Below are 14826 nucleotides of genomic sequence, written 5' to 3' on the forward strand. Positions count from 1 at the left end.
TTAATGTGGGAGACAGAAAAAGTAGACTGACCGGTTAGTCTGTTATGAGCATTCTAATTGAACTAATGAGGAACTGAGCTGGGTTTGTAGCAGTAGACTTGAAAAGGTGAGAACACACACACACACACACAGAAACCTTGTTAATTTTTTAAGTTTTAACAAAATAACTATTTAAATGGAGGCGTGAGGAAGTAGGCAGTTTCATTGGGTGAAATTTGACATTGGGTGAAATTTGACTGGGTGAAATTTGAGCCTAGGTAACAGTAATGGAGAAGAGAAACTGTTTTGAAGAAAAAAAAGTTTGGCCCAAATTCAGATCTTGAGGAACATACAGGTGATAGTGCCAAAATTATTGAGAATGTCCATGTTCAGGTAAGACTTAAGATGGAGATTAGGAAGCTTGAGATGGAAATTTGGCAGCTATTTGTATGGGAGAGAGTGTCAAAGCTATTTGAGTGAAATCCCTAAGGAAGAAAGGAAGAAGGAAATTTGAAGACAGACCCTTCGGAAAGGCCTACATTTAGAGACTAGAGGGAGAAAGAGAAACTAGTAAAGGATTCAGTAGTATAGTAGTTAGAGGTTTAAGAATAAGTCTACGTACTAGATGATTAGATCTTTGGACTCCTTTAAATGAAACCTTTGGTAAAAGCCAGATGGATGGTCAGGCATTTAAGAGTGAATGGATGCTTAGGATTTCTGGCAACCAGTTTATAGTCTTTCTATCGTGTGACTCTAGACCTTTTCTTTAGAGGAACAGAGCCATACTTCAAATTGCCTATCTAGCAGACTTACAGGAATCTTAAACTCAAAAACAAAAAGATTACATTATTCCTGTTCCCCAAACCCCAAATTTGCACCATATTTTTGTCCTCTATTTGGTTATTAACTCCACTGTTCACTCATTTGCCCGAAATGGATATCTTAGATTCATCTGCCACCATCTTTCCTCCCTTATCACTGGGAACCATCTTCTCCCTTTTAAAGCCAGCATATATTTGATCCATTATTGCTATAGACCAAATGTTTGTGTCCCCCCCAAAATATGATGCTATAGGAAGTGGTACCTTTGGGAAGTGACTATGTCACGAGGTCAGAAGCCTCATGAATAGAATTAAAGATCCCTTATAAAAGAAATCTCAGAGAGATGCTTTGCCCCTTCCACCAAATGAGCTTACCACAAAAAGGCTGTCATCAGTGAACCAGGAAGTGGGCTCTCACTAGTCACCAAATCTGCTCTTGCCTTGATCTTGGACTTCCTAGCTTCCATGCCTGTGAGGAATAAATTTCTGTTGTTTTTAAGTCACCCAGTTATAGCAGCCCAAATAGACTAAGTGACAAATTGGTACTGAGAAATGGCAGTGTTGCTGTAATAAATACCTAAAAATGTGGAAGCAGTTTTGGAACTGGGTAATGTGGAAGCAGTTTTGTAACTGGAAGAGTTTGGAGGTGCATGCTAGAAAAAGTCTACAATACCATGAATGGACCATAAAGGGTGATTCTGGTAAGGGACCAAAAAAAAAATGATATCTCTAGAGAAAGCTCCAATCTTCTTAGAGAATACCTGAGTGGTTTTAAACATAATGTTGATAGAAATATCGGTGATAAAGGCCATTTGATGAGGTCTCAAATGGAAATGAATATGTTATTGGACAATGGAGGAAAGGTGATCCTTGTTATAAGTGAAGAAGAATTTGGCTGAATTGTGTTTGTGTTTAGTATTTTCATGGAAGGTAGAACTTGTGAGCAGTGTAACGATATTTGGCTGAGGAAATGAATCTAAGCAGAGGGTTTGAGAGTACAGCTTAGCTTCTCTTGACTGCTTATAGCAAGAAGATAGAAAAGACTTAAATATGGACTTGTTCATCAGAAAAGAAGCAGAACTTAAAATATTTGGAAATTTCAAATGAGGGGCCACAGGCATTCGTGGTACCTTGGCACATGCTGCTCTGCCTTGCCTCAAGGCTTCTACTCTCTGCATTAATGTGGAGCTCCTTGATTGCTCCGGTTGAGGCTCAAGCAGGTTCCTGTGGTACATGCCACAGGAATCTCCCCTCTAGAAGGCACAGGCAGCAGACTGCTGCCATCCATGTGGTGCTGTCTGCCAGAACACAGAGTGCACGAGCCATAAGAGCACAACTACTTCCACCTAGATTTTTCTGTCATACAACACAAGCAGAGCCACCACGGAGGGTTCTCACTAGTGGAGCTCTGAGGTTGGGGCTGCCCTTATGATCCCAGGCCAGTAGAGCCAGCTTTAGGTGATTCCAGCCCAGGTGAACTGCAGGCATATGCTTAACTCTTGAGAGCTGCAGTGCGGGCTGTGCCAAACAAAGTCATTGGGGTGGGCTGCTCAAAGCTATGGGGTCAAGGCCACCTATAGCTTTTGGGGCCCAACCCCTACTTGGCAAAACTTTGGGATTGGGACCCCTACCTCAGTGAGTCTAGAAGGCAGGACTACAGCCCCACTGTACTTGGCAGATTATAGAGCCAAAGAAGATTATTCTCCAGCCTTAGAATTTTAGTCTTGCTTGGGACCTGTCACTCCTTCCTTTCCTATTTCTTCCTTCAGAAGGGGAATCTTTAATCCTATGCCTGTCCCACCACTGTATTTTGGAAACGCTTAACATGTTTGATTTCAGGGATTCACAGCTAGAAACGAATTTGCCTCAAGATGGGTCCTACCTTAGGTCTCACCCATATCTGATTTAGATAATATTTATTTATTTAGTAGTCTATTTATTATAATAATGGATTTTTTATTTTTTAAATTACAGTTGACGTACATTATATTAATTTCAGGTGTACAATATAGTGATTAGACATTTATATAACTTACAAAGTGATCACCCCAACAAGTCTAGTACTCATTGTTACCACAGACTCAAAAAGTCCACTTGCCTGCATGCATCCAAGCCAAATAAGACATGAAAGGAGATTGTAATAAAGAAAGTAAAATTTTATTTAAGGAATTGGCACCAATCCTGGAGACAAAGGTGAGCTAGTGCTCTCAAAAACCTGGCTCCCCTATGACCTCTAGTGGCTAGGTTATCTAAGGGAAAAATCATTAATTATGGTTACTATGGGAGTCGGGGTTGTTGGGTCTTGATTTGTTATTCATTCAGCCACCCTATGTCTTTTTATTGGAGTATTTATTTACGTTTAAAGTAATTATTGATAGATACGTAGTTATTGCCATTTTATTATTCATATTTTTATCTTCTTTTTCTTCTTTTTAAAGAATTCCCTTTAACATTTCTTGCAATATTGGTTTGGTGGTAAAGAATTTCATTAGCTTTTTCTTGTCTGGAATAGATAATATTTAGATGAGACTTTGGCCTTTATATTTGTGAGGTGATGTTGGAAGGATTTAGACTTTTTGGAGTTGTTGGGATGGAATAAATGTATTTTTTTTATGTGAGTCATGAATTTTTGGGGTGGAGGCAAGGATAGAATGCTCTAGACTAAATATTTATATTTCTCCAAATTCATATTAAAACCTAACTCCTAATGTGATGGTCTTAGGAGTTAGAGCTTGTGGGAAGTGATTAAGTCATAAGGGCCTTCAGGATCGATTAGTAGCCTTATAAAAGAGACTCCAGAGAGATTGTACTCCTGTTACCCTCAGATAAGGAACCAGATATTTACTAACTTACCTAGTAAAAAGTGGTAGAACTGACTGAAAATTGAGTGTCTGTAACCATTTATAAGTATTGCTTTGAATGAATAAATAAACTAATGTATAGCCTGAATTTATGGCTATATAATTTTGAAAAGTCATTCTATACTTTCCATTTTCCAAAATTTAATTTTTGAATTTGCTCTGAATTCTGTAGTTCAATATGTTAGCTGTTATGAAATAAAAAAATAAAAACAAGTCAAGTAAAGCAAGTGTTGTGTTTACCATAGCTTTGCATTTATCAGCATGGTGTCTTATATACTAAAGTGTGGACTACTTAGGCATGATTTTATAGGACTCCTTCAAAGACTCTAGCACTCTCCTCTTCACTTGCATCTTCTTTATGTGGCAGTGATTTTGAAAAACAACAAAGTGAGAGGGATATTTTATACAGAAAGCAATAGAAATAGTGAGACTAGTTTGAAAAGAAGTATTTTATAATCTGTATTATAAATTCTATTAGACTGGATAAATTGTGTAAAATCTAAAATACCAGGAGGTTTAAGTTAGATGCAATTGAAAATGAGTATCAGTATTTAAGTAATAATGACATTTTCTTAGTGTTAATTTATCTTATCAGTATTATCCACTGTGAAAGCCAATTTCCTAAGAAAATCAGAAAACTTTATCTACCATTTAAAAGTAATCTTTTAATCCCCTTAACATTTATAATAGGCTATCATAATGGATTTTCCTAAGCTTTCCATTGATGTGGTTCCATAAACTTAGAGTGCTTTCTCCTTTATAGCAGTCCAATGGTTGTGAGGTGGACAAAATATTAGGCAGTTGAGTGACAGATAGTAATCGTTTTCTGCTTTTTAAAATATATATTACACTTTAATTATTTGCATTATTAGTATTCTCTTCAATATGTTGTTTCTTTGTAGAAATATTTTAAAGTCACGTCATTTTATGAGGAACAGTTTAATGTGTATAATATAATCTATAAACCTGTTTAACTAAATATAACTCCAATATATTGTAATATGTAAAATAATATGGTAAAAGTAAGGGATAACTGATGAGTACTTCTGTAAAACTCTGAGTTGTAGTACCTTCCATCTTTCCAGCAGGAGGCCTCACATCCCATTTAGGACATATGATCTGCTTATATATGATCTGAGTGAGGATTCTGGTATCAACTTGATATTAAATATTAATAAGGTCTATTTTTCTTATTAAGTAAAAGTAAATATAAAGAGAATATCCTTAAATGAACTTGTAATGAATAATACCATTGTTTCAGCTTATTTGTTCACACAGACTACCTGTCTTAGACTTAGATTCTTTTGCATCTGTCTTTACATTTGATTTTTAGGTTGGTAGACCTTAATTCAGCAGCCAGGGTCATGTCCTCCTCCTACTGCTTTGTTCACAGCTCATTGTGGAGACGTGTGTAGGATGGATGTTAGTGTCCTGGAATATAAATAGCTAGAGGAAAGCCTTGACAAAAATAACTTTAGTTTCTTTTATTTTGTAATGTCCAGATTTATGCTTCAAAATTATCAAAGTCACAAGATAAAGATGTCTGCTATTACTACTACTGTTTAATATTTTTCTGGAGTTAATGTAAAAATAAAGAAAAAAATACAAAATATGTCAGCAAGATGGTGGAGTAGGAGGCTCTGGGCTTTCCTTAATCCTACAGATGCCCTGAATAAATAGTTACATGCAAATCAATTCCTTCGAAGAGAAATACAAAAACTAGTTGAGTGACTCCTACACATTGGGTGACTGAGAAAATACTCATATAGAAATGAGTAGAAAAAGCTGAGACACACACATGCCATAGCCCTTGGTGTAGAATTTTATCATAGGAGGGAACCCCCAGGTGCCAGCTTCTCCCTGAGAAGTTAGGGAGCTATATGTGTGATCTCATATAGCTCCTCAGGGAGGAGCTATATGAGATCACACATATAGCTCCCTAACTTTTATGGCTGCTACCCAAGGGACTGGCTCCCAAATCACAGCTTGGACAGCCAGCGGGGCTCAGCATTTATGAGGCTCCCAGGACCACATCAAACAAAGAGTTGGTGTGAAACAGAAATATGAGCACTTATATTGGCTGTAGCCCTGGGCTCAGCACAGAGGAAACAGGCAAAAACACAAGGATACCAGTTTCTCCCTGGAAGAGGTTGGATTGCATACTTTTCTAGCTGCTGCCCAAGAGTCAGGCATCTAATCATCCTGCATCTGGAAGTTGCCTGGGCTCCTCAAGTAGCTTGAAAGGGCTTATGAACACTTCCCTCACCTTCTCCCCACTCACTTACTCCAATGATTAAAGCAAGTATCCAGTTTCTCCCTAGAAGGAGTTTGCCCACACATCTAGCACTCCAACTTTTACGGCTGCCACTCGAGAGACTGGCTCTCAAAACACCCACCTCAAACCACCAGAAGAGCTTGGCATTTGCAAGTCCCCCTTCACCATAGAATACAAATAGGTGCTTTTAAACTCATGTGTGAGTACTTCTCACTGCTACTCCTGGTCCCCAGCCTTAACACAAAGGGAGCAGGCAAAAACACAAGGCTCCCAGTTTCTTCCTGGAAGGGCTTTGACTATGTACGTTTCCACTTGCTGCCCAAGTGTTGGGCTTTAGTTAGCCTGAATCTGGGACCCAGTGGGTCATATAATTTGTAGTCCCATGGGACTCTAAAAATCATGGCATGTGGGAGCTTCCCATGTTTTCTACCCCTGGCTTGCTCCAGTGATAAAACTAATGAAGATAAGTGATTTACTTGTCAGACAATTCAAATTAATGCTCATAAAGATGCTTACTGAGGTCAAGAGAGCAATGCATGAACTAAGTGAGAATTTCAACAAAGAGAAAAAATACAAGAAAGTCTACAAAGAAATCATAGAGCTATAGAATACAAGTGAACTGAAAAGCTCAATAGAGAGGTTCAACAACAGACAAGATCAAACAGAAGAAAAGATCAATGAACTTTAAAACAGGTCAGTGGAAACCAACCAATCAGAGGAACAAAAAGAAAAAAGAAAAAAATTGAACACAGCTTAAAGGACTTATGGGACACCATTAAGTGTATGAATAAACTCATTATAAGAATTCCAGAAAAAGAGAAAAAGACATAGAAAAATTATTCAATGAAATAATTGCCAAAAACTTTTAAAACCTGGGATAAAAATAGACATCTAGATCTAGAAAGCCTAAATAGCACTGAACGAGATAACTCAAAGAGATCCACATTAGGACACATTATAATCAAATTGCCAAAAGTTAAAGACAAGAGAATTGAAAGGAGTAAGAGAAAAGCAACTTGTTACATACAAAGGAACCTCCATAAGACTATAAGCCAGTTTTTCAGCAGAAGCCTTGTAGGCCAGAGGGAGCAGGATGTTATTAGTTCTGAAAGAAAAAACTGTCAACCAAGAATACTTTGCCAGGCAAAGTTGTCCTTCAGAATTAAAGGAGAGGTAAAGCTATTCCCACACAAACAAGCTAAAGGAATTCATCACCAGTAGACTTGGCTTATAAGAAATGCTAAAAGTTCTTCAAGCTGAAATTAAAGAATGCTAATTAGTAATATGAAAACATAAAACTATAAAACTCACTGGTAAAGGTAAATGTAAAGTCAAATTTAGAATAATATGTAATGGTGGTGTATAAGTCACATATAATTCTAGTATAAATGTTAAAAGACAAAACTATTAAAAATGACTAGCTACAAAAAATTTTTAATGGATACACAGTATAAAAATATGTAAGTCGTGAGATCTGAAACCTAAAATGGGAAGGGGCAGAGAGTAACCATGTATGCTATTGAAGTTGAGTTATTAGCTTAAAATGGACTGCTATAACTATAGAATGTTTTATGTGTGCCTCATGTTAACTACAAAGCAACAACTTATAGTAGATATACAAAAGATAATAGCGAAGGAATCAAAGCAGAAAATCATCAAATCTCAGAAGATGAGAGCAAGAGAGGAAGGAGGGAACAAAGAGCCTACAAAATACCCAGAAAAGAATTTTAAAAGGGCAATAGTAAGCCTTTATCAGAAATTACTTTAAATGTTAATGGACTGATTCTGTAACTATAGACCAAAAGTGAAGGGATGGAAAAGGATATTTCATACAAGTAGAACCAAGGAGCAGGTGTTGCTATTCTTATACCAGACAAAATAGACTTTAAGTCAAAACCTGAAAAAAGAGATGAAAGTTATTATATAATGATAAAATCAGTTCATCAGGAGGAATTAATATCTATACACCCAATATTAGAGCATCTAAACACATAAAGCAAATATTAACAGATCAGAAGGAAAACATAGACAGTAACACAATAATAGGGATTTCAAAACCACTTTCAAAAATGGATAAATTATTCATAGAAAATCAGTAAGAAAACATTGGACTTAAACTACACTTTAGATGAAAAGAATCTAACAGACACATACAGAACATTCTATCCAAAAGCAGCAAAATACATGTTCTTCTCAAGTGTACATGCAGCATTTTCCGAGATAGATCATACAAAAACCAGCCTTAACAAATATAAGGAGATTGACATCATATCAAGCGTCTTTACTGACCACAATGGTATGAAACCAGAAATCTACAGGAGAAAAACTGGAAAATTTACAAATATATGGAAATTAAACAGCCAGCTCCTGACCAACCAGTAGTCAAAGAAGAAATCAAAAGAGCAATAAAAGATACCTTGAGACAAATGAAAATGGAAACACAACATACTAAAATTATGAGATTTTTACAAAATCAGTTCTAAGAGGGAAGTTTATAGCAACAATTGTCTAAATTAAGAAAAAAGATCTCAAACAACCTAATATTATACCAGAAGGCACTAAGAAAAGAGGAAATACTAAACCTAAATTTAGTAGACAGATGAAATAACAAAGATCAGAGCAGAAATAAATGAGAGACTAAAAAGATCAGTGAAACTAAGAGTTGTTTTTTGAAAAGAAACAAAATTGGCAAACCTTTGTCTAGATTAAAAGGAAAAAAAGAAAAAATATACTCAAATATATAAAATCAGAAATGAAACAGGAGATATTATGACTGATGCCACAGAGATACAAAGGATCATAAGAGATTACTATGAACAATATATGCCAAAAAATTGGATAACTTAAAAGAATGGAAAATGCCTAGAAACATACATTCTACCAAGTCTGAATCACGAAGAAATAAAAAATTTGAACAGACCAAGAACAAGTAAAGTGATTGACTCAGGGATAAAAAAATTTTCCCAACAAAGAAATGTCCAGGGCCAGAGGGCTTTACTGGTGAAATCTATCAAGCATTTAAAGAAGTTTTAGTGGCAGTCTTTTTCAAATTGTTCCCAAAATGTGAAGGGTAGAGAACATTTACAAACTAATTTTATGAGGGTAGCCTTACCCTTATGCCAGATGAGGATGTTACAAGAAAATAATAAGCCATTATCTCTGATGAACATATATGCAAAAATCCTTAACACAATACTAGCAAACATAATTCAACAGCACATTAAAAAGATCATACACCATCATCAAGTGGGATTTATTCCTGTGATTCGTGAATGGTTCAGCATATTCAAATCAACATAATACACCACAATGAAGTATAACAGATTATGTGATCATCTCATAGGTACAGAGAAAGTATGTGACAAAACTCAACATTTTAATGATTAAAAACATTCAACAAATTAAATGTAGTAGCAGTATTCTTTAATAACATAGAGGCTATGTACAACAGGCCCACAGCTAACATAATCACTATTGAAAAACTGAAAGCTTTTTATCTAAGATCAGGAACAAGACAAGGGTGCTTGCTCTCACCACTTTTATTCAGCATAGCACTAGAAGTCCTAGCCAAAGCAATTTGTCAAGAAAAAGGAGTAAAAGTCATCCACATCAAATATGAAGAAGTAAAATTGTCTCTTTGCAGAATGTATGATGTCATATATAGAAAATGCTGAAGACTCCATCAAAAAATTGTTAAAACTAATAATGAACTCAGTAAAGTTGCTGGCTACAAAATCAACAAACAAAATCAGTTGCATTTCTATACACTAACAAGGAACTATCCAAAAAAGAAATTAAGAAAATGATTCCATTTACAATTACATCAAAAAGAATAAAATGTTTAGGAATAAACTTAACCAAGGAGGTGAAAGATCTGTATACTGAAAAGTATAAAACATTGATGAAAGAAATTGAAGACACAAGTAAATGGAAAGATATTCCATGTTTATGGATTGGAATAATTAATATTGTTAATTTATCCATACTGGCCAAAGCAATCTACCAATTTAATGCAACCTCTATCCAAATTCCAATGCCATTTTTTACAGAAATAGTGAAAAACAATCCTAAAATTTGTATGGAACCATAAAAGTCTCTAAATGCAAACTTGAGCAAGAAGAACAAAGACAGAGGGATCATACATCCTGATTTCAAACTATATTACAAAACCATGTTAATCAAAACAGTATGGTGTTGGCATAAAGATAGACACAGATCAGTGGAACAGAATAGAGACCCCAAAAATAAACCCATATACATATGGTCGACTAATTTTCTCCAAAGGCACCAAGAAAATACACCATGGGAAAGGATAGTCTCTTCAATAAATGGGATTGGAAAACTGGATATCCACATGATAAAGAATGAATTGGACCCTTATCTTACACTATATGCAAAAATAAACTTGAAATGGATTGAAGACTTAAATGGAAGACCCGAAACTGTAAACTACTAGAAGAAAACTTATGGGAAAAGTTCCTTGAGATTGATCTTGCCAATGAATTTTGGATCTGACATCATTAGCATAGGCAGCAAAACCAGAAATAGATTAGTAAGACTACATTAAACCAAACCATTTCTCTATAGCAAAGGAAACAACCAAAATAAAAATAAAAAAAATGAAAAAGCAGCCGATGGAATGGGAGAAAATATTTGTAGACTATATATCCGATAAGGAGTTGATATTCAAAATGTAGTTGAAAAATGGGCAGAAGACCTGAACAGACATTTTTTCCCAAAAAAGACATATATGGCCATCAGATATGTGAAAAGATCCTCAACTATTCATTAAAGAAATGCACATCAAAACCACAATTAGATATCACTTTATACCTGTTAGGATGACTATTTAAAAAAGTTAAAAGATAGTAAATAATATTGAGAATGTGGAGAAATGGAACCTTGTACACTCTTGGTGGGAATGCAAAATGATGCAGCTGCTATGAAAACCAATATGGAGATTTCTAAAAAAATTTAGAAATCCCACTTCTGGTTATATATCCAAGATAATTTAAATCAGGATCTCAAAGACATGTCAGCACTCTTATGTTCAAAGCAGCACTATTCACATAGCCAAGATATGGAAACAACCTAAGTGTATGTCAATGGATGAATGGATAAAGAAAACATACAATAGAACATTATTCAGCCTTAAGCAAGAAGGAAATATTGCAATATGCAACAACATGGATAGACTTGGAGGACATTTGCTAAGTGAAATAAGCCAGGCACAGAAAGACAAATACTTTATGATTCCATTGATGTGTGCATCTAAAATCATCAGATTTATAGAATCAGAGTGGAATAGTGGTTTGCAGGGGCAAGAGGAAGGATGAAATTGGGAGTTACTAATTAACAGGCATAAAGTTTTGAGTAAGCAAGATGAATAAGTTATAGAGACCTTCTATACAACATTGTACTATAGTCAACAATAGTGTGTTATGCACTTAAAATTCGTTAAGAGGAAATATCTCATGTTAAATGTTTTTGCCATAGTAAAGTAAAATTAGTAAAAAAGGCTGAAAATAAATTAAGCAAGAAGAGAAAGATAAGATCAACAAAGAATATTCCAAAAAAGTAGAAGGGAGAATACAGCTTAGCTATTAATTCAATGGATTTCCAAAATATAAGTGAAGAGACTCAAATTCTGGTTGTTAAAAAGCTCTGGCAAAATAAATGAAGAAAAAGAGGAGAAGGTATAAACAAATTCATAGTGAAAAATAGAAACATGAGAGATATGAGTAGATATGCTAGAATTCTTAAATATATGACAAAATTGAAAATTCAAGCAAATTTTCTTAAAAAGGAGGATATTCCATACTTCTTTTTATGAGGCTATTTTAATCTTGATATCAAAAGCATACAAAGGCAAAAGGAGAAATGAAAATAATAGATGAATTTCATCCATAAACATACATATAAACAAATCTTAAATAATAAACAATACAGCAATATATGTTAAAGAAAAAAAATCTGATACACGACCATGTAGGATTTACCAAGAATGCAAGTATGGATAATTATTAATAAATACATTATTAAAATCTACCCAATTCGCAGATTTAAAACAAAAAATCTTATGTTCACCTTAGTATATACAGAAAAGCAGTTGATAAATTTCAACACCACTTCATGATTAACAATAAAATTCTCTTAGTAAACTTGTAATTGAAGGAAAACAACTTTTTGTAAACTTTTAATGGTTTCTGCAAAAGACATACATATGTATTTGACTTTATAATCAAATAGTAGAAGCATTCTCTTTAAAATTATAAAAAGATATTTAATTCATGGTTTCTGTTCAATACCATACCTGTCATAGCTGCACAGTAACAAAGATATAAGGATTAGAAATAAAGAAATAAAAAGAAATGAAGCTGTTCTACACACATACATGCACACACACACAGGAGGAAGTTACACTAAATGTGACTAAACAAAAAAAGAACAAATATGCTAGATTTAGTTCTTTCTGTTTGTAGATTTTTCTACACTTATAGTATGATAAACAGAGCACAGTGAATATTGTTGACCTTTGTATGTGTAGATTAGTCTTTTTAAAGTTTATTTCCTTTTGATACATTCACATAAGTGAGATTAATAGGTCAAAGATTGTGAACTATGGCTATTGAAATATAGGCATTTTTTTCCTAAAGCAATTTCTAGTTATCCTGGAAGGTATACAATAAATTAGTGAATTTCTGAATATATAATTAACTCACAGGTTAAGAGCTTCTTTAAATGGTGCTTATATTTGGATAGTAGTGTTCTCCTACCTCAATATAGTATATCTAAGTCTTTTTATTAAAAATAGGTTTTACATTATAAATAAGCTGCTAGTAATTAGTTTTACTTGTATTTTGGTTATATTAATTATTTTTTAGTATACACATAACTATTGTTAAAGCTAAAATTGAGGGCTCAATCATACAATGCTAATGTTTTATGTTTTAAATTTTTCATAATAAAAATGCTCTGAGAAATGTTTTTTCAAATTACTTGAATTAATGGATAAAAGGCAAAATTATATAAACAAATGGTTTCTTTAATTTTTTCAAACAAATTTTAAATTTTCATATGCTGAAATATTTTGCTGTATTTTAGTTTCCTCATAATTAGAAAAAGAATAGGATCAAGTCATACTATAAATATGAATATATATACCCAGAGGCAGTACCAACTAGTAGGTAAGATCACAGATTTTGGAACCAAACTACCTACATTTAAATTGCACTCTATCATATACTAACTTTAGAACCTTCAACAAATTACTTTTCCTCACTTCAGTTTTCTCTTTAAAAGTGGTCAAATTAAGGTTGTTGGGAAGACTATATAAAGCGTGTGCATAAGCACTTAGAATAATACCTGGATCATAGTCAGCATTCAAGAAGATTTAGCTGTTATTATGGCAAAAGTATTGGATAGCTACCAGATATAATAGATACTATAGTTAACCTCTACTCCTCTTCTACTCTATCATACTTTCCTTATTTTTAAATTTGGAGTATTTTGTGCCCAGAGTGATTGATACTTCTATTTTCTTCCTTTGTTTCTGGGTAGGTGGAAATATAATATGTTCAACATGTATAGTCTTTATAGGATAGAGAGGAGGTGGGCAAAGAGGGTATCAAAGAGCTGTTTCTCTTGATTTTGGTTTGAACTTTCTATATTTTTGAATCCTTATTTTTTAATATTCTCTTATTTATTTTCCAGATTAAATGCATTTATGGAAAAAGAAAAATTGGATGGTAAGATAACAGTAGAATGTTGTAACACTGCAGTGGCTTCCTCAGTGGAAAAGAACATGTTTGTAAACAAAGTGTGGGTTCAATGTGAGAATGAAAGTTGTTTGAAATGGAGATTGTTGACAAGTGGAGATGCAGTCAAAGTTGATCACAATGAACCATGGTATTGCTTCATGAACACTGATTCAAGATATAATAAGTGCTCTATTTCTGAAGAAGACTTTCCTGAGGAGTCTCAGCTTCATCAAAGCGGTTTTAAGATTGTCTATTCACAGCTACCTGTTGGAAGCCTTGTTTTGGTAAAATTACAGAATTGGCCAAGGTAAGTTTTTGTTGTTGTTTTATAATAAACTATTAAATAGTCTTGCTAAGTTTATGAATTTCCAAAACTTTGCAAAGAATCAACTTTTTCTCTATTGTTTGTCTAATACTTTATTTATTGTTTTCTGATTTCATCATTATTCTTTCCCTGACTTTTTTGGGTTTAATTCTCCTTCTTCTAGTTTTTTAAATTGGAAATTAAGGTAACCAATTCAAGTCTTTTTTCTTTCTGATATAGGTAGGCAATTAAAGCTATAAATTTCTATTTAAGCACTGCTTTAGCTCCTTCTCATAAATTTTAATATGTTGTGTTTTATTACCATTTAGTTTGAAATATGTAGTAATTTTCTTTGTGATTTCTTCTTTGAAACGAGTTGTTAAAAGTATATTTCTAAATTACCAAATATTTGGGGATTTTAAAATGTCATTGTTATTGATTTCTAATTTAAATCTATTACAGTCAGTTTCATTGAATGGCCTATCTTGAATAGAATGTGTATTCTGTAATTGTTGCCTAGAAGCCTAATTTTTTTTTTTTTTTTTTCGTATATTACCTGTTGTCTAGCTCAGTGTTTCCCATTCTGGGTTGATTTTCCCAAGTATGTAATGTGTACTTTCAATATACAGTTTTGAGTCTTCAGTATTTCAGTTAAGTTCTTTAAAATTATAAGCAATTCTTTTCATCTTTTCATTTTTTTAAATTTAAATATTTTTCCCTTTCCACCTTTTATTTTTCTGAAGGTATTCCCAATTGAGCTTATTGTCTTTTGTGTTAGCCTTTTTTGAAAAATTTATTAATTCGTTTATGAGTTTTCTCACCTCTC

General features: G+C 33.7%; 1 protein-coding gene across 3 annotated transcripts in view; it reads left to right on the plus strand.

Annotated features, from left to right (window-relative positions):
- The window catches only part of ZCWPW2 (zinc finger CW-type and PWWP domain containing 2), a 108893-nt gene that overhangs the window by 26033 nt on the left and 68034 nt on the right, over positions 1-14826 (plus strand). For all 3 annotated transcript variants that reach the window (XM_006905713.3, XM_025039106.1, XM_025039105.1), the window contains exon 2: positions 13650-14003. In XM_006905713.3, coding sequence (XP_006905775.1) covers positions 13663-14003 — 341 coding nt within the window. In that variant the 5' untranslated portion in view covers positions 13650-13662. The remainder of the gene's footprint in view (positions 1-13649; positions 14004-14826) is intronic.

Source organism: Pteropus alecto, unplaced genomic scaffold (genome assembly GCF_000325575.1).
Source record: "Pteropus alecto unplaced genomic scaffold, ASM32557v1 scaffold10, whole genome shotgun sequence".
Lineage (NCBI taxonomy): Eukaryota > Metazoa > Chordata > Mammalia > Chiroptera > Pteropodidae > Pteropus > Pteropus alecto.